Below are 27,861 nucleotides of genomic sequence, written 5' to 3' on the forward strand. Positions count from 1 at the left end.
CTGGCTGCTGTTTGGTGTTTAATTCCCAGGGGGCTATCTTTCTAGAATCATCAGTAAATGTGATGAATGCAACAGAGGGTCCCTGAGTCTACCCAGACAGCATTGGATGGTGGTCTTGTAGGATGATTCTGTTGGCAAGAAAGATGAAGAGGACAAGGTAGAGAAGAGGATGAAGTTGTGGAAGCTGAGAAAGGAGTGTTGTGTGGCTCTCAGGGAGGAGTTTTCTGATTGTTGGACAACTACAGCAAATGTTATCAGGGAGCAAGATAGAGTAATTGTTGTGTCATCTAGAAGGAAAGTAGATATGGAAATTTGGTGTTGGGGTAAAGAAGAGTGAGATAGAAAGTGGTTCGCAAAGAAAATAATGGGACACTAAGGGAAGTAGACAAGGGTACAAGGCAAGGGAGTGCTAATGACTGCACAGATGGAAAAGGTCATGAGATGGTTTGTATTATATGTTAGTCGGTAAGGAGAGAGAGAGACTACACAAAGTTATAAAGCTTGGCAAAACAGAGGTTGAGACGGAAGGATGTGCAACAGGTTAGGGTGATTAAGGGTAGAGGGAAATGTAGTGAACAGTGCCACAAATGTAATGGGAAGATGGAGATAGCACTTTGAAGAGCTGATGAATAAGGAACATGAAAGAATTAAGAGTGAAAGAGGTGAAAGGTAAAGGGAGGAGGACATGGAGGATGAAGAGTAGTAAGGCAGTTGGTCCTGATGATATACCTCTGGATTCATGAAAGTGTCTGGAAGAGGGAGGCTGTAGACTTTTTGACTTGATCATTCAACAGGAACTTAGAGTGCGGGATGGCTGAGGAATGGAGAAGTGTGGTGGTAAAAAGCCTTAAGAATAAGGAGCAGAAGTGTGATGGTGCCCATTTTTAAGAATAAGGGAGATGTGCAGAACTGCAGTTACTCTAGCAGAATAAAGGTGATAAGCTGTACAAATACTTACAGGAATGGGTAGTGGAGACTAAACTGAGATCAGAAGTGAGCATTTGAGCAGCACTATAGTTTAATGTCTAGAAGAGTACAACAGTTGCACTATTTACTTCAAGAAAGTTGATAGAAGACCAGAGAGCTGCATCATGCCTTTGTAGATCAAGAAATAGCATACACCATGGTGCTGATAGGGGAACTGTGGTACTGTCTGAGGAACTATGGAGTGGCAGAAGTCTGCTAGTCTGGTGCAGCGTATGCACCTGAGAAACAGTGAGGTGTGCTGTAGGTGTGATAGAAATTCAATTGAAGTTCAATGTGGAGGCAGGAATACATCAAGGATCCACTCTGAGCCCCTTCCCATTTGCAATGACTATGGACTGGCTAACAGATGAGGTAAGACAGGGATCACCATGACGTGTGCAGATGATGATCTGTAGTAGTGGGGTTAAGCCCTGGAAAGAAGGGGGATGAAGATTATTGGCAACAAGACCGAATACAAGTGGAACAGTGAGTAGATATTAAGAAGGTGGGGGATTTTAAATACAGAGTCAACGGACCAGAGTGTGCAAAAGAAGTTTAAAAAACTGTTCAAGCAAGTGGGATACCTCCTGGATACTTTTAGGATACTTCCTGCTGGCACATGCCAGCTTCCCCTGAAGTCACACAGGCAAAAAAAAAGGCTCAAAAGGACCTCCACTGATCAAATCATCAGAAATCCACCATAAAGGTGAATTTAATGGATTAAGGCGATTTAGAAGTTTTTTTTCCTGTATGTGATACTTTGCCAATTTCATGTATCATGTTGCTGTTTCCCTTTTTATTCATTTCTAATCCAATGCAGTTTGCTTTTGTGGATCATGTACCTTTTTTTTTTTTTTTGAGGAGCCTTCGGCTGTTGCACGTCAGTGTTTTTCAGTTACTCTCTGTTAATTGTACAGCAGATGCCGCGAATCAAGATCCCTATAAAGGGCAGTGGCACGCTCTGCCTGGCGTCGGGGGATTGTGGCTCTCAGACCACTGCGGAGCCCTGCCACGACCGGACCCCTACCCCGTTACGACCGGACCCCTACCCTGTTGCGATCGGACCCAGCCGGCCGCTGTAACCTCTGGCCCCTACCCCGTTATGACCGGACCCAGCCGGCTGGTGTAACCTCTGACCCCTACCCCGTTACGACCGGACCCAGTCGGCCGGTGTAACCTCTGACCCCTACCCCGTTACGACCGGACCCAGTCGGCCGGTGTAACCTCTGACCCCTATCCCGTTACGACCGGACCCAGTCGGCCGGTGTAACCTCTGACCCCTACCCCGTTACGACCGGACCCAGTCGGCTGGTGTAACCTCTGACCCCTACCCCGTTACGACCGGACCCAGTCGGCCGGTGTAACCTCTGACCCTGTCCTGCCGGCTACAGAAGCTGGCTAGGGACATGGAATGTCACCTCTCTGGCGTGGAAGGAGCCTACCCCGTTACGACCGGACCCAGTCGGCTGGTGTAACCTCTGACCCCTACCCCGTTACGACCGGACCCAGTCGGCCGGTGTAACCTCTGACCCTGTCCTGCCGGCTACAGAAGCTGGCTAGGGACATGGAATGTCACCTCTCTGGCGTGGAAGGAGCCTACCCCGTTACGACCGGACCCAGTCGGCTGGTGTAACCTCTGACCCCTACCCCGTTACGACCGGACCCAGTCGGCCGGTGTAACCTCTGACCCTGTCCTGCCGGCTACAGAAGCTGGCTCTAGGGACATGGAATGTCACCTCTCTGGCGTGGAAGGAGCCTGAGCTGGTGCATGAGGCTCAGAGATTCAAACTAGATGTAGTATGACTCAACTTGACACACAGCATTAGGTTAGGAACAGTGGCGTGCAGTTAGTAGAGGCAGGTAAGGCCGGGCCTCACCTGGCATCATGGAAAGAAAAAAATGTAAAATAAAAAAATAAATTGAATTGTTCTATTTATTCAGTGATTTGTATTATAAAGTTATTTCCCATTTTACCTTACCATTTTTAGTCGCTTTTTTTTCAAAATCGCTGAAAAAAAAAAAAAAAAATCACATTTAGCGTTTAAATATGAAGAAGAGATGCAATGATTCCGCTAACTGCACTGCCATGCTATGCAGCTGAGACCGTATTGCTGTCTCTGTGGATGTCACCATTAAAATTTTCAAACACTTCAAGCACTAATAAATGAACTAAATTTCCATACTTTAGCTGATGTGTATAATCTTTTTCGTCAACAACTGTAACATGTTTCTCGTGCCAAGCGATTGTAAAGCGGCAGCGAAGACACACCAAGTGAGGCACGCAGTGACGGGGCCTCATGGTAGGGGGCACTGGTGATCCCAGGGATCCTTTTTACTACCCAGCTAAAGAATAATAGAATTTGTAATAGCAGGCTACTGTAAACAGTTAGCAAGTCAAGTGCATCCATCCAGTTATTTTTTCCTCTTGCTTGGCTTCATTTCCAAAATGGAGGATTACGTAGCTAAACTGAAAGAATTTTCGAAACTGGACTTTCAGTCGAAGCAGGAGATAATAAGTTAGGGAAGACTGACGCCGGCGCTAACGGTGTCAGGGTATCACACCTGATCCCAATTTGTAATCGGTGCCAGGTGCAGCAGATGCCGCGAATCAAGATCCCTATAAAGGGCAGTGGCACGTTCTGCCTGGCGCCGGGGGATTGTGGCTCTCAGACCACTGCGGAGCCCTGCCACGACTGGACCCCATCCCTGCCACGACTGGACCCCTACCCTGTTGCGACCGGACCCAGTTGGCCGGTGTAACCTCTGACCCCTACCCCGTTACGACCGGACCCAGTCGGCCAGTGTAACCTCTGACCCCGTCCCGCCTGCAACCCGTCCCGTCTGCAACCCGTCCTGGTGAGACCCAGCCCTGTGCAACTCTGTCTCGGGGCCAGGGGCTTACCAGCGACACCCTACCTGCCGTTTCAACGCAATAAAGCGCTTTCGATCCAGATTCCTACCTTGAGGTGTGGTTCCCTGCCAGAGTCCGCCCCCGCGCCTCGTGACAAACGTATTTGCTTCAGACAAGGAGACGGAAGACTCTGTCTTTTCAAATGGAGTGGAACAAAAGAAGGTGCCTTTACTGCTTTTCCTGCATCCTTTTCTCAACTTCTGACAATGTCTGGAGTCAAATGGGATATTGTGACCTGAAGAATCTGAAAAAAAGCCTAATCAAACATGAGCGGTCGGCCAGTCACATTCAAAGTCAAATTGCGCTAAAAACATTCGGAATGTCCAGGATAGGTTCTACTTTGAATGAACAGCAAAGACTCGACATCAGCATCCACAATGCTAAGGTAAAGGAAAACCGCTCAGTGGCGCATGGACTTCATTTATAAGTAAAGGTAAGAGATAATAAGATATTTTTTTTAATGTGCTTTTTGTTCTATGCTACAGTTTGTATGTGTAAAGAATGCTGATATATTTTAAATGTCAACTGCTGTCAATAAAATGGTGAAATAGCTACTCTGTAGGGTTCATATGTCTGTAAATCTGACTGATGACGTCAGTGCCTCAGCAGCCATGAACCTCACTGCACGTCACTGGTTTGGAACCAGACCTCTTGAGAGAGGCTAGATTTTTTTTTTATTTTTGAAACTCTGGAGTTGACCCCTGTGAGCCGGGCAGGTGTGGGCATATTGATTGCCCCCCAACTCTGTGCCTGATGTTGGGGTTCAACCCGGTGGACAAGAGGGTAGCCTTCTTCAGCCTTCAGGTGAGGAGATGGGTTCTGATTGTTTGCGGCTATGCACCCAGCAGCAGTTCAGTTTACCCACCCTTCGTGGGGTCCCTACAGGGGCTGCAAGAGAGCGTTCCTAATAGGGACTCCCTTGTTCTACTGGGAGAGTTCAATGCTCACATGGGCAACAACAGTGTGACTTGGAAGGGCGTGCTTAGGGTGAACGGCCCACCAGATTAGAATCAGAGTAATGTTTTGTTATTGGACATCTGTGCTCATTACGGATTGTCCATAACAAACACCATGTTCAGGCATAAAGGTGTCCATATGTGCACTTAGCACCAACACACCTTAGGTTGCAGCTCTTTGACTGACCTTGTGGTCATGTCATTAGACTTGTGGCCGCTGCATGTCCTGGACACTCGGGTGAAGAGAGGGGAGGGGCTCTCAACCAACCAGTCTACATGCGTTTTGTAGATCTGGAAACGGCCTTTGACGGCAACCCTGTGGAGGTGCTCTGGTAATATGAGGTACCAAACCCTGTTATACCGGCTGTTTGGTCCCTGTATGACCATTGTTGAACCTTGGTCTGCATAGCTGGTTGGAAGTCGGGCTTGTTTCAGGTGAGAGTTGGACTCCACTGAGGAGAATCAGCTGCCCTTTGTCACCGATTCTGTTCATAACTTATGGATGGAATTTCTAGGCGTAGCCAGGGAATTGAGGGGATCCAGTTTGGTGGCCACAGGATCGAGTGTTTACTTTTCGCAGGTGATGTGGTTCTGTTGGCTTCATCAGTCCATGATCTCCAGCTCTCACTGGAGCGAATTGCAGCAGAATGTGAAGTGGTTGGGATGAGGATCAGCACCTCCAATTCCAAGGCCATGGTGCCCAACCGGAAACAGATGGAGTGCTCACTCCGGGTTAGGGAAGAGACCCAAGGGGAGGAGTTCAGGTATCTCCTGAGAAGTTCGGCCATCTGGAAGGAGCTCAGAATGGAGGTACTGCTCCGCTGCATAGGAGTCAGATGTGGTATCTGGTCAGCATGCCCCCTGCACACCTCCTGGGGAGGTATGTGAGGCATATCCATCTGGGAGGGGGCCACAACGAAGACCCAGGACACAGCGGAGAGACTTTGTCTCTAGGCTGGCCTGGGAACACCTTGGGATCCCCCTGAAGATCTGGACCATGTGACTGGGGAGAGGGAAGTCGTGGCCTCTGCTTCCCCTGCGACCCAACTTCAGATAAGCAGCAGGAGTATTGAGGGTTTTTTTGAGCGACCCCCACCAACTGACTGCAATTCTGAGCATCTTATAGTGCAAATGGGGGGCCTGAGCTAGTATATTGTATGTTCATGGATCCTCATACACAGTAGTTATAAATTACCTTCCTGTAGGCACACAGATTTGCAAGCCACTCGGCTGCTTCACAGATCTTTCTGCTTTGTGAGCCCACAGGTTTTTTTTTATGCCTCCTTACAGTAGAGACAGCGCTTCTGTATACTTCAGAAACTTTTGCAACCCCTTCTTGTCTCATCCACCCACTGGGCTTCGCAGATCCCATCCTTATGCTCAGGGAATTTCAGTTACCAGCAACACTTTTTCAGCCACCACCATGCCTATTATGGTCAAATGGGACTCAGTGGTTCGCTGGAAACCGCATCTCCTCCCTTGCAAATCTGAGTGTTGTCTCATGCGCTGAGTGCTGTGACTGGAGGAGGTCGAAGGGTTGCACCTTCAGGTGATGTGTTTCCATAACACCATGTGACGGAAATGCACTTATATGGTGCAGTCTTTATTATTACCAGCTATTTTGCGACAGCCACCCTCCACCACTGGTCCCTCCTCCCTTGACCTCTGCACTGCTTCTGCAGAAAAAATTAAATAGTTGAATTTGAAAGGCTCAGATCTTTTCAGAACTTCATAATTGAAACTTTTGTAATCAGGAATACTGAGAATAGCATAGGGGAAGCACCCCCCAGTTAAAAATACCAACAGCACCATGCTAAGTAGTAATCTGATAGTGCTTAGCTTCCGATGGCTAGGGGAAAAGGGGTCTGGATACTGTTCAATGAAAGTGACAGTCAGCAACACAAACGGACTGTTGAGCAATACACGACTCTGTAGACTTAATGAGTTTCCTCTTGTCGGCAGCAGGCTAAATCCACAAACAGATTTATCTGAAAGGCTTATCTGATTTAGAGTCTGTGCGTTGCCTTGTCCATCTGCCCTGTCTTGCTGAGGATTTTATTAATGCAAAGGTGATTTCCCCTGCATTTATTTGTGGAAGAGCAGGCTCCACACAGGTCACAGCTTAAGCAGCCAAGGGAAAGGGGAATAGAGAAGACTGAGCCCCACACCGTGTTCTTCAGATAATGAGTTAGACAGGATTGGTCACCACAGAAGCATGAGGGAAACCATCCAAATCATGTACTCTGTTCATTGTTTTGGTTAACTTGTTTTAGATTCCATCTGTTTTTGGCAAAACACTTTGGTGGTGAACCCAGTGAAGGGGGCTATCCAGCTTGAGGAGGAGAGACAAAGCTGCAACTTTTTTGTGGACATGGCATTAGTGGGAACCAAGCGGGGAGCAAAATTAAAATCACAGAAGGAGACTTGTTCAATACTGATTTATATTATGAAATTCACTGGTTTGGATCTGTCTATTTCCTGAAAATCCCAATTAATCTCATCCATTGGTCAAAATAAATCCATAGTTCTCTTAATTTGCCAGCAATTGCCAATTATTTTCAAAATGTGTGGAGGGTGTCACTTTCATCTTAAACATTTCATGATTTTCCCTGCAAACTTGTGATTCCTACTGGAAAAATATTTTTGGGGTAATTTGTTTAATCCCTTTAAGAAAGTTATTTTACAAAGAAGATGAATGGACAGCTGGCTACCGTACACCGACTGGGACCGGAGCCCCATCGGCTACTGTACACCAACAGCAGTGGTGGGCTGTCAGGGCCCGTAAGGCCTTCTCTGCTAGCCTAAAAAAATCTCAATCACAGATTTTAATCATATTTTGTCCATGAATACTTATTAAATAATTCCAAATTGTGTGTTCACTTCCTTTCATAGCTTTTCTCCTGGTTGTGCTGCTTCCAGACGTGCACTTTCATATTAAAGCATTTAACCAATCATCTGTTGCCAGGCAGGGTCAAAGTCAATGAAATCAGCCGGGGGTGGGGGGTGCACAATCGGTTCTGCAAGCCCTTTATGCAAAAAAATAAGTGTTGATGATGCTGTTGCTTCAATCAATCAGACTTTGAGTTGGCCACATGAAAGCCTTCATGCAGGCTACAGCAACTTCAGCGTATTCACGCCCTCTGATTGGATAGTCAGAGAGTGGACAAGTGTATTAGCGAGGAGAGTGGGCTGCGAACAGAAATATGGTTGTTTTTGTTTAATATCGGTTTTGTCAACCCACAATGGCTGCAGGAGGAAAAGAAGCGGATTTAGTTTAACATATTGGTAAAGCGATTTTCTAGATGGAGTTTTGAAGAAAAGCTGGACATAGTAAAGAAAGGTGACGAACCTACGCTACGCGAACCTGTCACAACCAAGGAAAGGATTTGTCCAACATTTTCAAGCCACGAACTATGACCGGTACCCCTGGATCACAGGCTCCAAGCTACACTCCATATTGTATTGGTGGGAGTGCCTGGAGATTAAGCGCACAGATAATCTGTACGACAGATTAATTGAACTCTTTTTGAGGAAAGAAAGGAGAATGGATTTTGTCAACAAATGATCAGAATTTTGGGTGAGTGAAACACTGCTTGTTTCCTATATAATACTGAAAGTTTATAAGGTTATTATTGGTGTTTTTTAATCAGTCGCAGCTGTTTGATAAGGGCATAAAGCAATGGCTACTGTCCGTTTCGGTGGCTCCCTTACCGTGACCAGTCTTTGTTGTCCTGATGTGTTCAGATTTCATTCAGGGAAAAATGTCCCAATGGTCAGAAACAGATAGAGCAAGAATGGTTTATTCAAAGTCAGGAAATACACTCACGAGATATTCTGGGCTAGAATGAATGTCACCCCGAGATGATCTTTCACCCTCTCTGCACACCCGCAGAGACACGTCCAGTGGAAGTGCAGGTGAGGAGGTTCTGGCCCCGAGCAAGGGGGCGCAGTCATTTTCTACCTAACAAGGACTTGTTTTACACACACACACCTGGAATTTGGGCACTTGGAGTGCCAGGCTGCACCCTGGACAAAGCCGTGGGGTGCTTGATCGATTACGCGCAGGGGTGGGGGTGTCAATGGAAGAGTACAGAGTTGGACATCTCTGTCGTCACAGGATGCGCTCCTGCGGACAAATTTTAACACTACACGAGTTATCTATTTTCAATGCACCTCTCTTATTACTTCATTTCTGCATAAGATGTTTTTTATAGCCATAAACCAGTGGCGGGCCGTGCATTTTACACCTAGGCCTTCAGTAGTGGTCTGAATCAATGCCCCCCCCCCCCCCCCCCCCCCCCCCCCCAGCTTTTTGGTTAATGAGAAGCCGCTTTATATTGACCGGCGACGTGTTGACCCCCTCCAAATAATTAGTTTATGGCTATAAAAAAATATCTTATTGAGCAGAAATGCAGTATTAAGAGAGGTGCATCGCAGATAGATAACTCACGTAGTGTTAAAATTGGCCCGCGGGAGCGCATCACGTGACGACAAAGCGATACCCAACTCTGTACTCTTCCTCTGTCACCCCCGCGCGTAATCGATCACGCACCCTGTGGCTTTGTCCGGGGCACGGGCCGGCACCCCAAGTGCCCAAATTCCAAGAGTTTGTAAAACAAGTCCTTATTAGGAAATAAACCCGACAGTTGAGGCAATGGTATAAAATGACCGTGCCTCCTCGGCTCGGGGCCAGAATCTCCTCACCTGCACATCCGCCGGACGCGTCTCAGCGGGTGCGCAGAGAGGGTGAACCATCCTCTCGGGGTGACAGTCATTTTAGCCCGGGATATCTCTGACCCGAGATATCTAAGAGTACTGCCTGACTTTGAATAAACCATTCTTGCTTGATCAGTTCCTTAAAATTCTGTCGTTTTTCCCTGAATGAAATCTGAACACACCGGGACAAATAAAGTCTGGTCCCATGACGTTAGACACAAAAACGGACAGTAGCCCAATAAATGCCTTTATATCAAACAGCTGCGACACATAAAAAACACCAATAATAACCTTATAAACTTGCAGTATTATTTAGGAAAATAGAAGCATTTAACTCTGGAAAAAATCTGATAATTTGTAAAGAAAATCCATTCTCCTTTATTTCCTCAAGAGTTCAATAATTCTTTCATACAGATCATACGTGCGCTTCAGCTCCATCAAGAAGTCCTTTTCGATTGCCATTGAAGCTAATGCTGAAAGTCCAGCTTGCCCTGTCGTATTCCTGGCATAAGTTTTAATTTGTTTTAGGGCTGAAAATGTCCGCTTGATAGAAGCAGTGGACACAGGGATGGTCACCGCCAAACACACTAATGTGTACAGCTGCCCCATGCTCTCACTCAAATTTTTCTACTGAAGGAAGTCAAGGAGATCACTGGGAGATTTTACTGCAAAATCATCCATGGCATACGTTACAGTCAGTTCTGTTTTTAGCCGAGACAGATCGAAAAGTGTTCCATGGCTCTGTGTTAAGCTGGAGAAGGCTGCTTGTGGGAAATCTTTCTTGTATTCCCGGAACTTCTGGGGGTCGAGGAGGGTGACAAACATCAGTTTTTCGTGGTCTTGAAATCTCGTCTGAATACTCAAAAATGCCATTAAATGTATGAAGTAAAAAACAAAACTCAAAATCATCCAAACTCGCTTTAAATCCATCAGCACAGCGTACTGAGTCCTCATCATACTCGTCATGATGCTCCAGAATGTGATCAAATAGTTCCATCAGAGCATCTCTCTTCTTAAATACTGTATTGACCAGTCTGGATGTGTACTGCCACCGTGTTGGTGTCACACGAGGGAGAAGCCGCTGGCAGATTTCATCCAGCACTAGCGTGCGCGTAGGTGATCTAGAAAAAAATGCAGCAAGGCCATTGAGGTGGCCGAAAAAGATCTTGCATTCTTTAAGCTTTGAGGCCCCCGAGTCAGTACTAAATTGAGCCGATGTGCGTAACAGTGTATGAATAAAGCCAAAGGTGCTCTCCCCTTAATTTTAGCTTGCGCCCCATTTAATCCTGAAGACACAAGTGCTGCGCCGTCAAAACACTGTCCCACAACTTTACCCAGACATTCATTTTCCACCAAAAATCGGATGATTAGACCTGCAATGTCATTGGCATGCTTCCCACTTGTAACATCCTCCAATCTGACAAACCGCCCCTTGACACCTGTGCCCGTTATGTAACACAGGACCAGTGCGAGCTGCGCTGCATTACTCGCGTCTGTCGTCTCGTCCACCGTAACAGAGACAAACGGTGCTTTTTCAACTTCGCTTTTTATCTCTTCTCCCATCACTTCAGCAATAGCAGTGATTATGTCGTTCTGTATTTTGCCCGATGCCCCACCAAACACTTTATTAGTGGACAGACGGTAATGTAAATCCGTATTGCTCTCAGCAATGAGAGATAGAAGTTCCACATAATTTCCTCTGTTTTTGGATCCAGCGCTTTCATCGTGTCCCCGAAATGAAAGTTCCTGTTTGCCCAAAAAAATTACACAGTCTATCAGTCTTTTAAGGATTTCCCTATCTTTCTTCACCTTTTCGTTGTGGAGCTCTGTTTCCCTGCGCGCTTGTTCGCTCAGCTGTAGATCCACTCTCATTTCCCCAAAAGTTTTGGAAAGCATAGTTGCTTGTAAGTGTCCGGCAGTGCGTTGGTGTCTCGTTGCTGACTAGCTAAGGCAAGTCAGATTTGCAAACCCAGTGTGGCTCTAAACACCATGCCGATCAGTGGCAAATAACAAGCACTCCCAGCAATACAATTTGCAGTGTACCTCGGAGCCTGTGAGCCAGGGGTACCGGTTGTAGTTCATGGCTTAAAAATGTCGGACAAATCCTTTTCCTGGTTGTGTAAGGTTCGCTAGCTTAGGAGTTGCCCGACCGTTCTTGACTATGTCCAGCTTTTCTTCAAAACTCCATCTAGAAAATGGCTTTAACAATATATTAGCAACCAAGTCTGTTTCTTCTCCTCCTGCAGCCATTGTGGGTTGACAAAACCGATATTAAACAAACACAACTATATTTCTGTTCGCTAGTAAGCTTCTCCTCGCTAATACTCTTGTCCACTCTCTGACTATGCATACGCTGACGCTTCTGAAACCTGCATGAAGGCTTTGATGTCGCCAACTCAAAATCTGATTGGTTGAAGCAACGTCTTCAACACTTATTCTTTGCATAAAGGGCTTGCAGAACCGATTGTGCAGCCCCCCCCCAGCAGATTTCATTGACTTTGACCCTGCCTGGCAACAGATGATGGCAGATGATTGGTTAAATGCTTTAAAATGAAAGTGCATGTCTGGAAGCAGCACAACCAGGAGAAGAGCTATGAAAGGAAGTGAACAGACGATTTGGAATTATTTAATAAGTATTCATGGACAAAATATGATTAAAATCTGTGATTGAGATTTTTTTAGGCCAGCAGAGAAGACCTTGCACTTCATGTTTACTAATCTCTGCTACTTTTTGGTCTACAATAGTCAACCTCCTTGCTTTCATTTTCCTCATTCATCAGCTCTTCAAAGTACTCTTTCCATCAATCCTCTAGCATCTGTCAATACATTTCCCTCTATCCTTAATCACCTAGACCTGCTGTAGATCAATTCCATCTTCATCACATTTAATTTCGCCAACCAGTATAGCTCATTCTCTCCCTCCTTACTGTCCAACCGAGCATACAAGTCATTGTACGCCCTTTGTTTTGCCTTTGCTACCTCTGTCTTTACATTATGCTGTATATTTTCTGCTCTCTGTGTCAGGGTCTCACGTACTGTCAGGGTCTCACACCTGGATCCAATTCGTAATCGGCGCCAGCTGCAGCAGCGGCCGCTAATCAAGATCCCTATAAAGGGCAGCGGCACGCTCTGCCTGCCGCCGGGGGAATGTGGTTGTCCACAGTGGTTGTCCACAGTGGACCCGCATCCTGCCCTGACCCTGCCTGGGGCCTGTCCTGGTGAGACCCAGCCTTGTGCGACTCTGTCTCGGGGCCAGGGAATTGCCAGCGACACCCTACCTGCCTGTCTACCTAAATAAAGCGCTTCAACCCTGATACTTAGCCTTGAAGGTGTGGTTCCCTGTCTGAGTGCGCCCCGTGACACTCTGTTCTCTTCAGTCCCTTCAGTATCCCAATTCTTCTTTGCTAACTGCTTTCTCTGTATATACTCCTGCACTTCCTCATTCCGCTACCAAGTTTCGCCCTCTACCTTCCTTCCAGACAACACACCAAGTACTCTCCTATGTGTCTCCCTGATTACATTAGCTGTAGTTGTCGAGTCATCTGGAAGCTCTCCCTGACCACCCAGAGCCTTTCTCAACTCCTCCCAGAAAACCATACCACACTCCTTCCTTTTCAGTTTCTATCACTTTGTCCTCTGCTCTGGCTGTGGCCTCTTGATCTTCTTTGTCACCACAGTCATCCTTCAAAGTACCGTCCTGTGCTGTCTGGCTACACTCTAACCTACCACTACTTAGCAGTCATGGATCTCCGTCCGATTACCTTGTCTATAGAAGATGTAGTCTACCTGCGTGTTCCTACCTCTGCTCTTATAAGTTACCCTATGTGCCTGTCTTTTCTGGAAAGAAGTATTCAATACAGCCATTTCCAACCTTTTTGCAAAGTCTACCACCATCTGTCTCTCTGCGTTCCTATCCTCTATACCAGGGGTGTCAAACATACAGCCGGCTGGAACCGGCTCGCACGGAGGTTCGATCAGGCCCACAGGATAATTTGAAAGTCAAAAATGGATAAAAGAGAAGGATTTATTTTTTTTCAATTTAATACAATTCAAGAATCTTCTGCTAGGGTGTGCACTATTTTGGTCAGAGCAGAAGGCAAGCCGCATCACTGGGACAGACCGATCAGCAGACGTTATCAATGTGCCACCTGCTGCTTGTTATGACGTATCTACCCTGTTCTCTACCTCCCCGCTACTCCCTCATTAGCCAAAATGTTATTAAAACAGAGAAAAGTAGATAAAGAGAGTAGAATTTTCATAGAAAAATGGACTGCGTCCTATTTACTTATGGAGACGCATGGGAAACCTTTGTGCTTGGCGTGTTTGCAACAAGTTTCGGTATTTAAGGAATATATTATTCGGCGCCACTACGAGACTCATCACAGTGAAAAATATGACAGCTTGCAAGGACAACTGAGAAGAGATAAGATCAACAAATTGCTGGCAGGTCTGAGGAAACAGCAGTCCACTTTCACCGATAGCCGAGAAATCAGTGAAGCAGCGGTAAAAGCCAGCTACCTGATTGCCAGTGAAAATGTGCAATTTAATGTTAGTCACCAGCTTCACTGCAAAACAGTATGGTGGAATTCTACCGTTCATGCGACTCCATACATTTTCAGTATGTATTGCATGTGCGTGCATGTTTCATGGAATAAGTTTACACATTTACAGGACAGGTGAACACTTTCTTCCTTACACATTTAATAGCACTCTCTTTAATTTGTGAGGTGTAGGTAGGGATTCAATTTAGATTTCATATGCACATGTGTAAATGGTTTAAAAATCCCTTTCTTTATAAGTTCTTTATAAGTGCATTACTGTATTTTCCAATGACCAATGTTAAAGTTTTGTGCCTTTGTACGATCAGTGGGATCAGTTGCAATGCATCCATGTGAATGATAAAAGTAAATAACACGTTTGTCTAAGGACATATGAGGTGTTTCATGAAATGTTTTATAAAAGGATTGTTCATTAATTTCAAATATTTTCCTAATGCCCTTGTACTTCTTTACACCAAAACAGAGGAAAGACTTGATATTTTGGTTATTAATTGCTGAGTATGCTATCATTTTAATGGTCCGGCCCACTCGACATCTACCAAGGCCGTATGTGGCCCGCGATGAGAAATGAGTTTGACACCCCTGCTGTATACCAAATCTGCCCATCACTTCTTCATCACCCTTATTGCCTGCACCAACATGTCCATTGAAGTCTGCTCAAATTACCCCTCTCCACTTCTCCTTCTCCCTTAACTCACATCCCACCTTGTTGGGCATAGCCACTAGCATCACAACATTGAGCATCACACCTTCAACTTTCTGTTTCAGACTCATAAGTCTATCTGACATTCTTTTCCCCTCCAGAAAATTCTTCACAAACTCCTCCTTCACAATAATTCCGACTTCAGGCTCAGGGAGACACTGGCCTGTGCCCCTGCTGAGGCTGCAATAAATATGATAATCAAAATATCTAAGATATAAGTGAATAGATTTGGATATGCCTGTTAGAGTGTTAATGAGATGAGGTTCAGCACGTATTGTGGGGTCACAAAGATCCTTTCTTTTAAATTCAGTACCCGCTAAACCTTGTAACCCTACTCAGAACACAACACTCTGGATGCACTTAGGGACACAATGACCTGTAACCACATTCACCATGGCGTCCCTGTTCTTATTCACTTTATTGGTGATGTTGCCATACAAACTAAAGGGTCCTGGAAATTAGCTCTCATAGATTCTTCTGCTATTGAGAAAAGGTGCTTGATTTGAACTGACGTTGTCAAAAGCTAAGAAACAGTGTCTGGTCGATAATAATAGCTCATCGTGCACAATTACAGGTCCTTTTATTGATGATTTTTTTTTTTTATTTTTATTTTTTTGTTTCTTTTATTGCAATTGTTCTTCTCAAGAGTCTTTCTTAAAAATTTATTTTATCAGTTTTATCTCTTTTTACCCTGAAATCCCACACGGTTAATTTTCATTAAAAATTCATTGTCTTTTACCTCCCTATTGCATTCAATTTAAGTTTAATTGACATACCCAGCATCTCACCATGGATAGCCGGGATAGTCTCCAGCAAACCCTACGGACCCTAAGTGCAGGATAAGCGGTAGATATTGGATGTATGGATGGATGATCATGCCTGAGATTAACTTGTTTATATCATTATTTGCACAGTAAATGTAAATTTCCCCTATAGATGTAGGCCCACTCCCACAAATATTTTATATAATAGTGAAGCTCTATTTTTCTAGGAAAATTACGATTTTGAAAATGTTTATGGTTTGAAAGGATTTTGTTCAGAATAGTATTAGGAGTTTTATTTTTTTATTTCCATTTTGGATTTAAATGGCATGGAATGACCATGACTTCAGCCTCAGGAGATACACGTTTTAATTTGGACATCAAGACAGCATTTAGTCACTATAACACAACTTGAAAACGGCAAAAAGACCACTGAAGTATCAGGACAAAGTCCAAGTAATTCCATCCATCCATCCATTATCTTCTGAAGGTCAGTCAGGATACTGGAGCCTATCCCAGTTGCCATTAGGTGAGAGGTACAGTACACTTTGGACAGGCCGCCAGTCAATTGCAGGGCCACATGCAGAGACAGACAATCGTTCACATATCTCATATCCCATATGTCATTCACATATCTGGGCAATTTTCCAAGTCATACCTCTTTTATTTTCTGTCACCAGTAAGAAACACCATGGAGTTGTTTTTTTTTTTATATATAACCTTGTGAATATGGTGATGTTTTTCTCTCTCTAAATATCATTCTAATATAAATATGATTTTTGTTTGTTTTGAATGAATAACATTAGTTATGACACATTCAATAATAATACATCTTTATTATACAAGATTTGGTTATAGGTGCTCGTGCTACCTCTAGGAAATAATCTCTCTTAAAGTGGAATGCTAATTTGGAATATAACAGTTTTAATATACAGAATATAAAGTTTTTAAACATCTACAATGTAAAAATCATTCATCACATATGTGAATTAAACATTTTGTAGCTGAATTTTGGACCCTAAGCACAGCCATAAAGATATTTCAATATTTGGAAGTATCATAATTGGATCATCAAAAGATCCAAAATGGTTAAATATTTTCTTTGCACAAATTGTTAATTTAATGCCCTGTCAACACGGGAAGCTGTTGTTTTCAGAGCAAATAATAGTAGCTTTCCATTTTAACCTCATGTTTTAAATCACATTAAATTTTTAATTAAAAGAGAATTAAGTGACCGTAACGTGAAATTGTCGTCGAGCGAGAGCAGGTGTCGTAAACTCTACCACAAATTAGCTGAAATTGTCGCAAAAAAGTCCGTGATTATCTGCGTGTGAAACCCTGTCGGTCTCTTCGAACAGGACCCAAGCAGAAGACGGTAAGACTTTACTCCGATCCCGTGAAATTATTGAAGCTGTTCTTATCTGTAGGTTTATATAATTAGAATTGTATTCCGTATGCTTCAGAAACATGCCAGCTAAAGGCCCCCTGCAATCAGTCCAAGTTTTTGGCCGTAAAGTAAGTAAAATGGTTGAATTTATTTCACGTGGTGCTTGAGCTAACTTGGCTGGCAAACGCAATCTAGCTAGCCCCGTTGACTGCCATACGTTAAATTCGTTCCCCATTGTTATATCATTCCTGGTGACTGTTTTGTTAACGTATACTATGTAACATAGACTACAATTTGAGCATAGACTACAATTTGAGCTTTGTGCGTAATACCACCTCAATAAATCTTAATTCTGGTGTGATAAACTGTTAGTTATTCGACCGTCCTTACTATCACGAAAATTTAGCTGTTGTCGCTCCTCTGCTTAAAAACTGCCTTTCGCTCGTAGGCATATACGCAGATGAAATACTCTCGTTACATGTATCCAATTTTTCGGTCGACTACTTATAGTCATGGTTTAAATTGACTGCTGGAAAACAGCGGGCTAGAAACCAAATTTCAAATGATGCTGAATTTATCGAATTTTGAGATAATGTGGATTAGTTATTAAATTTTTTCCCTACACGGGGAATGCCTGATTCCATCACTTTTTTGTTGAAAGAAAACTGCCACAGCAGTTGCCCACTGCAAGAGGGGGAACGGCCTAATCAAGGTGAATGGCAGACCTTTGGAGATGGTGGAGCCTGCCACTCTGCAGTACAAGGTGAGATCTCCGTGGAGGTAGACGTTTCGCTGAAATCAAGCCTCCCTGCATCAAACTATTGATGCAGCGATACCACTGGCTGCTACAATGGTTAAGACATGTGGTGTAATTTTTATTAGTCTGCTCAATAATTATGTAAAAGATGCACCTATGTGCATCACCGATGCAAGGTGATCAGAAATATTAACAATACAAGATTCCATGACAACAGTCTGATTAAGTCTATTTGGTATGCTCAAATATTAAATTGCGTTCAATCATTTACTGCAAAATTACTGTACATCTCTGCTTAGTCTTGAAATACTGTATTTGTAATAACTGATTTAGGCCTAATATGATATCTCTCATATCTCTCATATCTCAAATATCTCAAATTTTAACGTCACAACAAAATCATTTTCGTGTCACATAAACCAGTGCTATGATAAAATAGTTTCAAAGGTGTCCCATAATAAGGGACTGCAGCCTTTGGGATAGACCAGGGGCAACCCGCGGCTCCGGCCGCATGTGGCTCTTTCATCTTAACACTGCGGCTCCGAGTGGCTTGGGAAAATAAATTATAAATATTTGATTGAAGTATATTCCATTTGTGTTAATTCTTTTTTTTTTTACTTTTAGTTCTAAGTTGGAAGATTATTGTGATCTTGAAATATTAAATAAATTATATTTATTTTTCACCGCTCAAAATAATGTCACATTCACGGAAGCCGGTATACCCGCCAGTTGGTAAAGTCCCGATTTGCAGATGCTGTGCGCAGCTATTTATTTTATTAGATATTTATGAAGAAATTTTGCAAATATTTATTTTTTTTATTGTTTACTGACAGTGATTTTTTTTTCCCGATTTATTTTTAAAATTTAGGTGAAGGCACTGCTAAACGCTCTGAAAGCCCAAAGCTCAAAATGAGTTCATTACATAAATAAGATTTAATTTTTCTCTGTAATACTTTGTATAAATAAGTGTGTAGTGTGTTGCTTCTGAAATTCACAAAGTGTAAAGGTAATAAAAAGCAACATATACAGTGGTAACTTTTTTTTTTTTTATTTTAGACGTCAAAAAGTAATTTCGGCTCCCAGTGTTTTCTTTTTCAAGGAAACTGGGTCCAAATGGCTCTTTGGGTGTTACGGGTTGCCGACCCCTGGGATAGACCCAAGATATAATATCAACACTCACATCGCAAGTTCCACAAGTATTGTTCTTTTGACGTAACTACTACTGAGGTCTCCTCTTCAGGATGTAAGTCTTGAGCGTGGATTAGGAAGAGGTGAAAAGATATGTCCTGAACAGCTACTCAGCCTCTTCCTGGATTTCTATGTTTCTTGTGGACTCAAAGCCAGCAAATTTCTCAACTATACCCCCAGGAACAGCACCAGTGTCTAATCTGCCATTGCCGTCAAGTAATTTCACAATCCAAAAAGTGGGCTATCTCTGACTTTACACTTACAAGAATGGTTATGATTTTGTTCAGTTTTGACTGGTCGTCTGAGATCTTTCACCACATCGTATCATTTAATAGGCTGCTGGAAGGCCAGCAGTGAATCAGCCAGAGATGTTGTTGATGCATGTTTATCGGGGGGTTGAAAAGCCCTTAATAAATTAGATCTGTGTCTCATTGTTTTCTCTTTAGCTCTTGGAGCCAGTGCTGCTGTTGGGCAAGGAGCGATTTGCTGCAGTTGACATTAGAGTAAGAGTGAAGGGTGGTGGACATGTTGCACAGATCTATGGTAAGACCCCTCAAATTGCTTCTCAGATTTGGTTTCTCTTAGTTAAGATTGTTGTTTAGTGGATGATCTGTTTTTTTTCTCTTTTGAAGCTATTCGTCAGGCTATCTCCAAAGCACTGGTTGCATACTATCAGAAGTGTAAGTAAAGAACTCTACTAGCAGTGTTAACTGTACCGTATTTTTCGGACCATATGTCGCTCCGGATTAAAAGTCGCACCAGCCAAAAATGCATAATAAAGAACAAAAAAAACAAATCTAAGTCACACTGGAGTATAAGTCGCATATTTGGGTGGGAAGTTTATTTGATAAAATCCAACACTAAGAATAGACATTCCTCTTAAAAGGCAATCTAAAATATAAATAGAATAGAGAACAACGGGCAGAATAAGTAAAGCCTAATATTGCCTCTGTGACGCATAAACAACAAACTGAGAACGCGCCTGGTAGGCTATGTTAACTGAACATATTACGGTAAGAGTCATTCAAATAACTAGCATATCGCACATGCTACAACCCAGCAAACAGTGTCACTCTTGATCACTAAATCCAACGAAATCTTCGGGTATTTTGGAAAAACTCTGCCAACTCCAAAGGTAGACAATGTGCCGTTTCCTCTTCTACTGGTACGTCGCTTACATCGGAGTCATCGTCACTTGCAGTTCCAATTATTCCAGCCTTTCTGAATCCTCACAGGATGGCGTCCTTGCTCTGATAGAGAGGCGGTTGCGTTGCATGAAGCGGAAACACCAGGAAGGTCCTTCTGCAAAGTCATTTATATTCATCACCTTGATAGAGGCAACTGTACTGTTGACAAGCCTCTCCCGGCAGCACGTTGTTCAAGCACCCATGTGTGAACTCGTTCCTCTAGCCGTGGCCCCCGAGCTTTAAGCCCTTGATTAGCTTTTTTTAGTTTTCTTCATTTCATTAAGAGTAACCTCCGCCTTTCACCAGTCCATTACAAGTTTCTCCCTAACTTCAAACTTTCTTTCTGCTGCTTGATTGCCGTTTTCGGCTGCATATTTCCCCACTTCCGGCTTGTAACATGCAGATTATGATTTTCCTTTCAGTGCCATTTTTGTTCAGCCATTCTCAGTTGTTTTTATAAGTTAGTGCAAATGTTGAAATGATCAATTTTCATTGGTGCAGAAGTCGCTGGTAGCTTCTTTCTTCACAACGCACTTCTGCCATGACCCGCCCCCGCTGAATTTTGATTGGTTGGTGTGTGTCATGATCTCTGTTATATTAAAGACACAAATACAGACACACACACATCAGAGCAAGGGAGCTCAATTTTCTCACACATAAGTCACTCCAGAGTATAAGTCGCACCCCCGGCCAAACTGGAAAAAACTGCGACTTATAGTCTAAAAATGCGGTCAATATTAATACATAATGAACAATGTCCAGGTGTTGATGTTTTTAAAATGTTCTGTGTATCAAATACAAATAAAATTGAAAGGCTGCACAGTCACAGACTAGTGAAATTTCATATACTGCAGTTTCAGATACTAAGTGTCCAACAAATTAGGTAATGTCAATTTAAGTGTTTGTTTTATACGCTTTCAGATGTTGACGAGGCCTCCAAGAAGGAGATCAAAGACATCCTCATCCAGTATGATAGAACCCTGCTGGTTGCTGATCCCCGCCGCTGCGAGTCTAAGAAATTTGGTGGACCTGGAGCTCGTGCCCGCTACCAGAAGTCCTACCGTTAATCTCTGATACATTGTCTTAATAAAATGGATGAACAAAGGACCGCACCATGTCGCATTCTCTGAATACCTTTGATTCGTTAACACAATGAATCACAATTTAATGCATTAGTTCAGTAATTTGATATTTCCATGGTTTATAGCAAGTTCATCTGTTATTCCAAAGGTTTAACAATTTGCTGCTCAAATTCAGGATTTTGGGGTTGAGGTTTTTAACGTGCTGTCATACAATTCGTATTACTAAACAATGCAACAAAGTTTGGTCTCACTAATGATGATAGTTGGCCCTGCTAGTAAGAGTTGGTGTGAATATCCTGTAAATTTATTTTTTTGACTTTGTATTGGTTGCCTTTATATAGCTATAATTTAAATGCATGTCTCAGCCTTAACAGTTGAAATGATTAAGTGAATCTGCCCTTGAACACCCAAGTGCCCCTGTGGTTAGTAATTCAAAGGTGTAAGGTCGTGTGACGGGATTGGTGAGCAGATACCGCTAAGGTGATGGTGGATCAAACCTAAGGTGCAGAGGCGGTGGAGAGTCCTGGTTTAATGATTAATATTAAAATTTTTATTTTTTTTTTACCAGGGACCGCGGTCAAACTGTCAACATACTCTTAAAACAAAGCTCGCTAAGTCTTATATGAACAGAACAAAAATGCAGCAAGGGTTAACGTACGGGACAAAATCAAACTGCAGACTCAAAAATACCCTGCCCATTCTCGACGGACAGATAAAGCGTTTAGCACCATTACCACAATACAACGGGAAGGTATGAAGGTAGTTGGTGTGAGAGGAAGATACAGAGAATAGGGTTAGATGGAGAAAGTTGACTCGCTGTGGCGACCCCTGACGGGAAAAGCCGAAAGAAGACCACATTAGAACGGGAACACAGTCGACAAAAACAACGACACGAAATGCTATTAAGTATTAAATGGATATTTCAATAATTCTTGAACAGAAGCCTGGCACCAGGGACATTAAAATGTAACACATTTCAACAACGTGTAAAAGGATTGAACAGGTCTTGATCAGGGCCGTCTCTGTCACTCCCATGACGCATAACACGTTAAAATGGCCCAATTCGGCCCGAAACACAAACGCTCCCTTTCCCTTGACTTCAACTTTTTGCCACCAAAAGGACCCGTCAAGGACATGGACATTATGTAAAGCTAAACACCTCCACCCTGTCCGCCCGCTTCCGCTGTTGGCACGCGAAACAAAAGATCCGCGTCAGCTACCCGGGGAGTGCACACATGCCCGAGAGCGCCCACACCTTGTGACGTATTGTTCGTGAACGTGTCGGCTCTAGGACCCGACCCTTGAAAGTGGACAACGGGAGCCGTCTCCCCACCAATCAGGAGCCGGCTACCTTTTTTCTATCTCTCGCTTTTTTTTCTCTTGAAGGCGCACGTGATTGGTCAATATGCGTCATGTCGTTTCTTGGTCTGCCCTGCTTCGTGCGCTGAGCATAGGGGGGAGGGGCATCAGTCCCTCGAAGCTAGGGCACTTGGTGTTTCTAAATACCAATCTTCAGTAGAGACTGCTTATTTTTTTCTTTTTGTTTTACACATTTTAATTTATGTTTTTTGCGTGTTTTTCAGGGGTTCTGTGTTGTTTCAGTCTAAATTGGTTAAAAGTTGAAATGTAAATAGTTAAAAGTTCTTGTATTTTATAGTTTATTTATAGCACTGAAGAGTTAATGTTTTTAATTTATATTTTGTTGTTTTGCATTTTTTTCAGGGATTCTGTGTTGTTGTTTGACTTTAAATGTGTTGAGTATGTAAAAAGCTAAAATTGTTTCGTATTTTATAATTTATTTTTTGTAGATCTGTAATTATTTTAATTTATATTTCGTGTGTTTTTCAGGGATCCTGTGTTTCACTTTAAATTTGTTACATGTAAAAAAGCTAATTCTTGTATTTCATAGTTTATTTGTTGTCCCACTGAAAAGTAAATATTTTTAATTTACATTTTGATGTGTCTTGCGTTTTTCAGGGATTCTGTGTTGCTTGACTTTAAAGTTGCTTAATATAAAAAAAAGTCAAAAGTTTAAATTAGTAAAAAGTTCCTTTCCAGCACACACCTCCACCTCTCTAGATTTTCCTCAACCTGTTCTCTGCTCTCACTACAGATCACAATGTTATCTGCAAGCATCGTGGTCCATGGAAATTCCTGTCTAACCTCATCTGTCAGCCAGTCCATCACCACTGCAAAAGAGAAGGAGCTTAGAACTGATCCCCGATGGAGTCCAATATCCATCTTGAACTTCTCTGTTACACTTACAGCACACCGTACCACTGTCTCACAGCTAGCATACATGTCATGCACCAGTCTAACATACACTCACCGGCCACTTTATTAGGTACAACTGTCCAACTGCTCGTTAACACTTAATTTCCAATCAGCCAATCACATGGCAGCAACTCAGGGCATTTAGGCATGTAGACATGGTCAAGACAATCTCCTGCAGTTCAAACCGAGCATCAGTATGGGGACGAAAGGTGATTTGAGTGACTTTGAACGTGGCATGGTTGTTGGTGCCAGAAGGGCTGGTCTGAGTATTTCAGAAACTGCTGATCTACTGGGATTTTCACACACAACCATCTCTAGGGTTTACAGAGAATGGTCCTAAAAAGAAAAAATATCCAGTGAGCGACAGTTCTGTGAGCGGAAATGCCTTGTTGATGCCAGAGGTCAGAGGAGAATGGCCAGACTTGTTCGAGCCGATAGAAAGGCAACAGTGACTCAAATAACCACCCGTTACAACCAAAGTAGGCAGAAGGGCATCTCTGAACGCACAGTATGTCGAACTTTGAGGCAGATGGGCTACAGCAGCAGAAAACCACGCCGGGTGCCACTCCTTTCAGCTAAGAACAGGAAACTGAGGCTACAATTTGCACAAGCTCATCGAAATTGGACAATGGAAGATTGGAAAAACGTTGCCTGGTCTGATGAGTCTCGATTTCTGCTGTGACATTCGGATGGTAGGGTCAGAATTTGGCGTCAACAACATGAAAGCATGGATCCATCCTGCCTCGTATCAACTGTTCAGGCTGGTGGTGGTGGTGTAATGGTGTGGGGAATATTTTCTTGGCACTCTTTGGGCCCCTTGGTACCAATTGAGCATCGTTGCAACGCCACAGCCGACATGAGTGTTGTTGCTAACCATGTCCATCCCTTTATGACCACAATGTACCCAACTTTTGATGGCTGCTTTCAGCAGGATAATGCGCCATGTCATAAAGCTGGAATCATCTCAAACTGGTTTCTTGAACATGACAATGAGTTCACTGTAGTCAAATGGCCTCCACAGTCACCAGATCTCAATCCAATAGAGCATCTTTGGGATGTGGTGGAACGGGAGATTCGCATCATGGATGTGCAGCCGACAAATCTGCGCCAACTGTGTGATGCCATCATGTCAATATGGACCAAACTCTCTGAGGAATGCTTCCAGCACATTGTTGAATCTATGCCACGAAGTGTTGAGGCATTTCTGAAGGCAAAAGGGGGTTCAACCCGTTACGAGCATGGTGTACCTAATAAAGTGGCCGGTGAGTGTACATCTCTGCCACTCCAGATTTCCTTATACAATACCAGAGCTCCTCTCTTGGCACCCTGTCTTATACTTTTTCTAGGTCTAAAAAGGCCTTGTCTGTACTTCTCTGTTAGCATTCTCAAAGCAAATACTGCATCTGAAGTACTCTTTCAAGGCAGGAAGCCAGACTTCTGTTCACAAATGCTGACTTCTGCTCTGAGTCAAGTTTCCCCTACTCTTTCCCATAACTTCATTGTACTTCATAACTTCATTCCCCATTCTTAAAAATGGGCACAATCCAGCTTCATCTCAATTCTTCAGGCATCTTCTCATTCTCTAAGATCCTGTTGAATAATCTAGTCAGAAACTCTACTCTGCCTCCCCTAGACCCTTCCACACCTTCACAGGTATATCATTAGGACCAACTGCCTTTCCACTCTTCCTCCTCTTCAATGCCTTCTTCACTTCACTTTTACTAATCTTTTCTACTTTGCGGTCTACAATAGGCAACCTCCTTGCTTTAATTTTCCTCATTCATTAGCTCTTCAAAGTACTCTTTCCAACGTCCCATCACTGTTCTTGTATCTGTCATTTCATTTCCCTCTTTATCCTTAATCACCCGGACCTGTTGTACATCCTTTCCATCTTCATCGCCAACCTGGTTTCGCCAAACTGGTTAGATCATTCTCACCCTCCTTACTGTCCAACAGAGCATACAGGTCATCGTACGCCCTTTGTTTTGCCTTTGCTACCTCTATCTTTACCTCACGTTGTATCTCCTGTGTACTCCTGTCTGTTCTCTTTAGTCCGTGTCCCACTTCTTCTTTGCTAACCGCTTTCTCTGTATATACTCCTGCACTTCCTTATTCCACCACCAAGACTCCTTATCTACTTTCCTTCCAGATGGCATTACCGTACAAACATAACCATTAGTTTGGTCTCCTGCTGTTACATTTACCAATCGCCACCAGAGACTGTCTCGGTGTGGAGCATGATCAATTTCACTTCTCCGTGATCTCTTTAACGTATCGTTCGCAGGCAACCAAACCCATAACATCATTAACACAACTATTGCAATTGTTACAGTACCCGTCATTGTTCCCATTTCATAGTTCTTTATCATTTTGCGATAGGCCCTTCTTTTTTCGTCGGACTTGTCATTGCTTGTCTCTGCCTTCTCTCGCTGGGTTGGGTTCTCCTGTTTTGGCTGGCTCATCCTGGATCCTTCCAACCTAAACGGCTAGGGATCTGGTGGTTTCTTCACTGACGCAGCCGATGCCCTGAGACGAGTAAGACTATCGTTCTTACTCCCCTTTGTAGTCAGCCTTCCCCACTAGCCAGTGTCAGTAGGATCAACAGGGAGTACCTTACAGTGAGATTGATGAATCCAAGTGGATCGTTCCGCAATTTTCACTGTGGTCGGCGTGGTCAGAAGTACTTGGAATGGTCCTTCCCAGCATGCTGAACTCCAACAGCTTCTCTTTATAACTTTCACGAAGATCCAATCACCAACTCGGACCTTCACCTGTGGAGCAGATTGAGATTCGGGCAGAGCATTTGCATCTGTTACATCTCGTTGTCTTAGTGTTTTTTTCATGTATTCCACTAAGGTTTCCTCTGTGTGGGCCTTCTCTAGGTCTGGATGTGTCATCGGTAACCTGAATGTACCATGTATTATTTCAAATGGTGTCAATCCATTTGCTGTGGGAACTATGTGCATATTCATTTTTACCATATCTATGCACTCTAGCCATGTCTTTCCTGTATGCTCCATACATTTTCTTAGTCTGTTTTTTACTGTTCCATTTGTTCTTTCCACTAGCCCTGCACTTTGTGGATGATAGGAACAATGTTTCTGCAGGTCAATGTCCAAAACTTGACCCATTTTATTTCAACTTCATTTACGAAATGTGGGCCATTATCACTGTAAATTCTCTGCGGTATGCCATGGGTTGGCAGAATGTATTTACAAATAGCTTTAACTACAGCTTCTGCATCAGCTTTTGAAGTGGGTGTAATTTCCGCCCATTTGCTGTAGCTGTCAATCATTACCAAGCAATATCTGCATTTTCCTACAGAGCTTAATTCAATAAAATCCATGTGCATCACCTCAAAAGGATATTGTGGATCTGGAAACCTTCCTTTCTTTGGTCTTAAGTTTCCTTGAGCATTATGTTTAATGCATGTTATACACTGTGCACAAAAATTTTTTAAGTAGGAATTTAGGTTAATGGTATAGACGTGTTGTGATATGAGTACCTCCATCCCTCCTGTTGACACATGGCAAGGCCCATGAGTCAAAAGAGCTGCTGCTTTAAATAATGATCTCGGTAGGATGGGTTTTTCATTTATCATCAAAACTCCATTGAAGTCTGTTGTTCCTCTCTTGAGCCAGGATTGTCTTTCAGCAGGTAACGCATTCTCCTGAGCATCTTTTGGTATGTCATTGTCAATTAATGATGGTGTGGTAGACATTTTGGCAACATGCATGCTGTATTTTTGTTTTGCTGCTTCCTTTGCTATTTTGTCAGCAAAGGCATTTCCTTTTGTAATATCATCTGTTCCTGATTGATGTGCTCTGCATTTTACCACTGCTAATTTTCGTGGGAGCAGAATAACCTCTTGTAGTTCTGTTAAAAGTGCTGCATGCATCACTGCTTTTCCTGTAGTCGTCACCATGCCTCGTTGTTGCCACATTTTTGCAAATACGAAGAGTGTGGAGTAGGCATATTGGCTATTAGTGTAAATTGTTTCATCAATCCCTTCTGCTGCCTTGCAGGCTTCTGTCAATGCTACAATTTCTGCTTCTTGAGCTGATAGTGACGATAGTGAGTAGTGGTAGTAGTAGTGGTAGTGTTGGGAGTTCTACCACAGCACAGCCTGTATGTGTGACTCCTCTGTCATCCCACATCTGTAGGACCATTAGTCCATAGGTCTTTTGGCAGTTTATTGAGGAGTTCCTTTGTTACTTCATCAATTAGGAACATCTCTTCTTTAATGTTTTGTCATTTCTTTCCTGAGAACTGTTTGGTCGCATAGAGCATGCACTTCCAGTTTAACTGGACTCTGTACATTCCCAATGAGTCACTTACGTGTGTGTGCCATTTTGGGCCTAGCACTGTCTGCCAGTCTGTTACTTCTTCTGCTTGTTTCGCTTTTGTTGCAAAA

At 43.3% G+C, this 27,861-nt stretch overlaps 1 protein-coding gene across 1 annotated transcript; it reads left to right on the top strand.

The window, feature by feature from the left end:
- The first annotated feature begins 16,879 nt into the window (after nucleotides 1-16,879).
- On the top strand, nucleotides 16,880-21,203 carry rps16 (ribosomal protein S16). The gene is made up of 6 exons (XM_086146663.1): nucleotides 16,880-16,947; nucleotides 17,036-17,087; nucleotides 17,621-17,722; nucleotides 19,351-19,447; nucleotides 19,537-19,584; nucleotides 21,013-21,203. Exons 2-6 carry the CDS (start codon nucleotides 17,040-17,042, stop codon nucleotides 21,156-21,158), a joined length of 441 nt encoding a protein of 146 aa, XP_086002789.1. The 5' UTR covers nucleotides 16,880-16,947; nucleotides 17,036-17,039; the 3' UTR covers nucleotides 21,159-21,203.
- Nucleotides 21,204-27,861: the final 6,658 nt, after the last annotated feature.

This window comes from Fistularia commersonii, chromosome 5 (genome assembly GCF_037954325.1).
Source record: "Fistularia commersonii isolate RoL2024-O1a breed Wild chromosome 5, RoL_Fcom_v1.0, whole genome shotgun sequence".
In the NCBI taxonomy this organism is placed as follows: Eukaryota; Metazoa; Chordata; class Actinopteri; order Syngnathiformes; family Fistulariidae; genus Fistularia; species Fistularia commersonii.

Bases quoted from the DNA above. Each gene is read 5' to 3' on its own strand.
- rps16 (XM_086146663.1), top strand. From the start codon at position 17,040: ATGCCAGCTAAAGGCCCCCTGCAATCAGTCCAAGTTTTTGGCCGTAAA. The intron at 19,448-19,536 runs GTAAGACCCCTC...TCTCTTTTGAAG, and splicing joins ACATGTTGCACAGATCTATG to CTATTCGTCAGGCTATCTCC. The intron at 19,585-21,012 runs GTAAGTAAAGAA...ATACGCTTTCAG, and splicing joins GGTTGCATACTATCAGAAGT to ATGTTGACGAGGCCTCCAAG.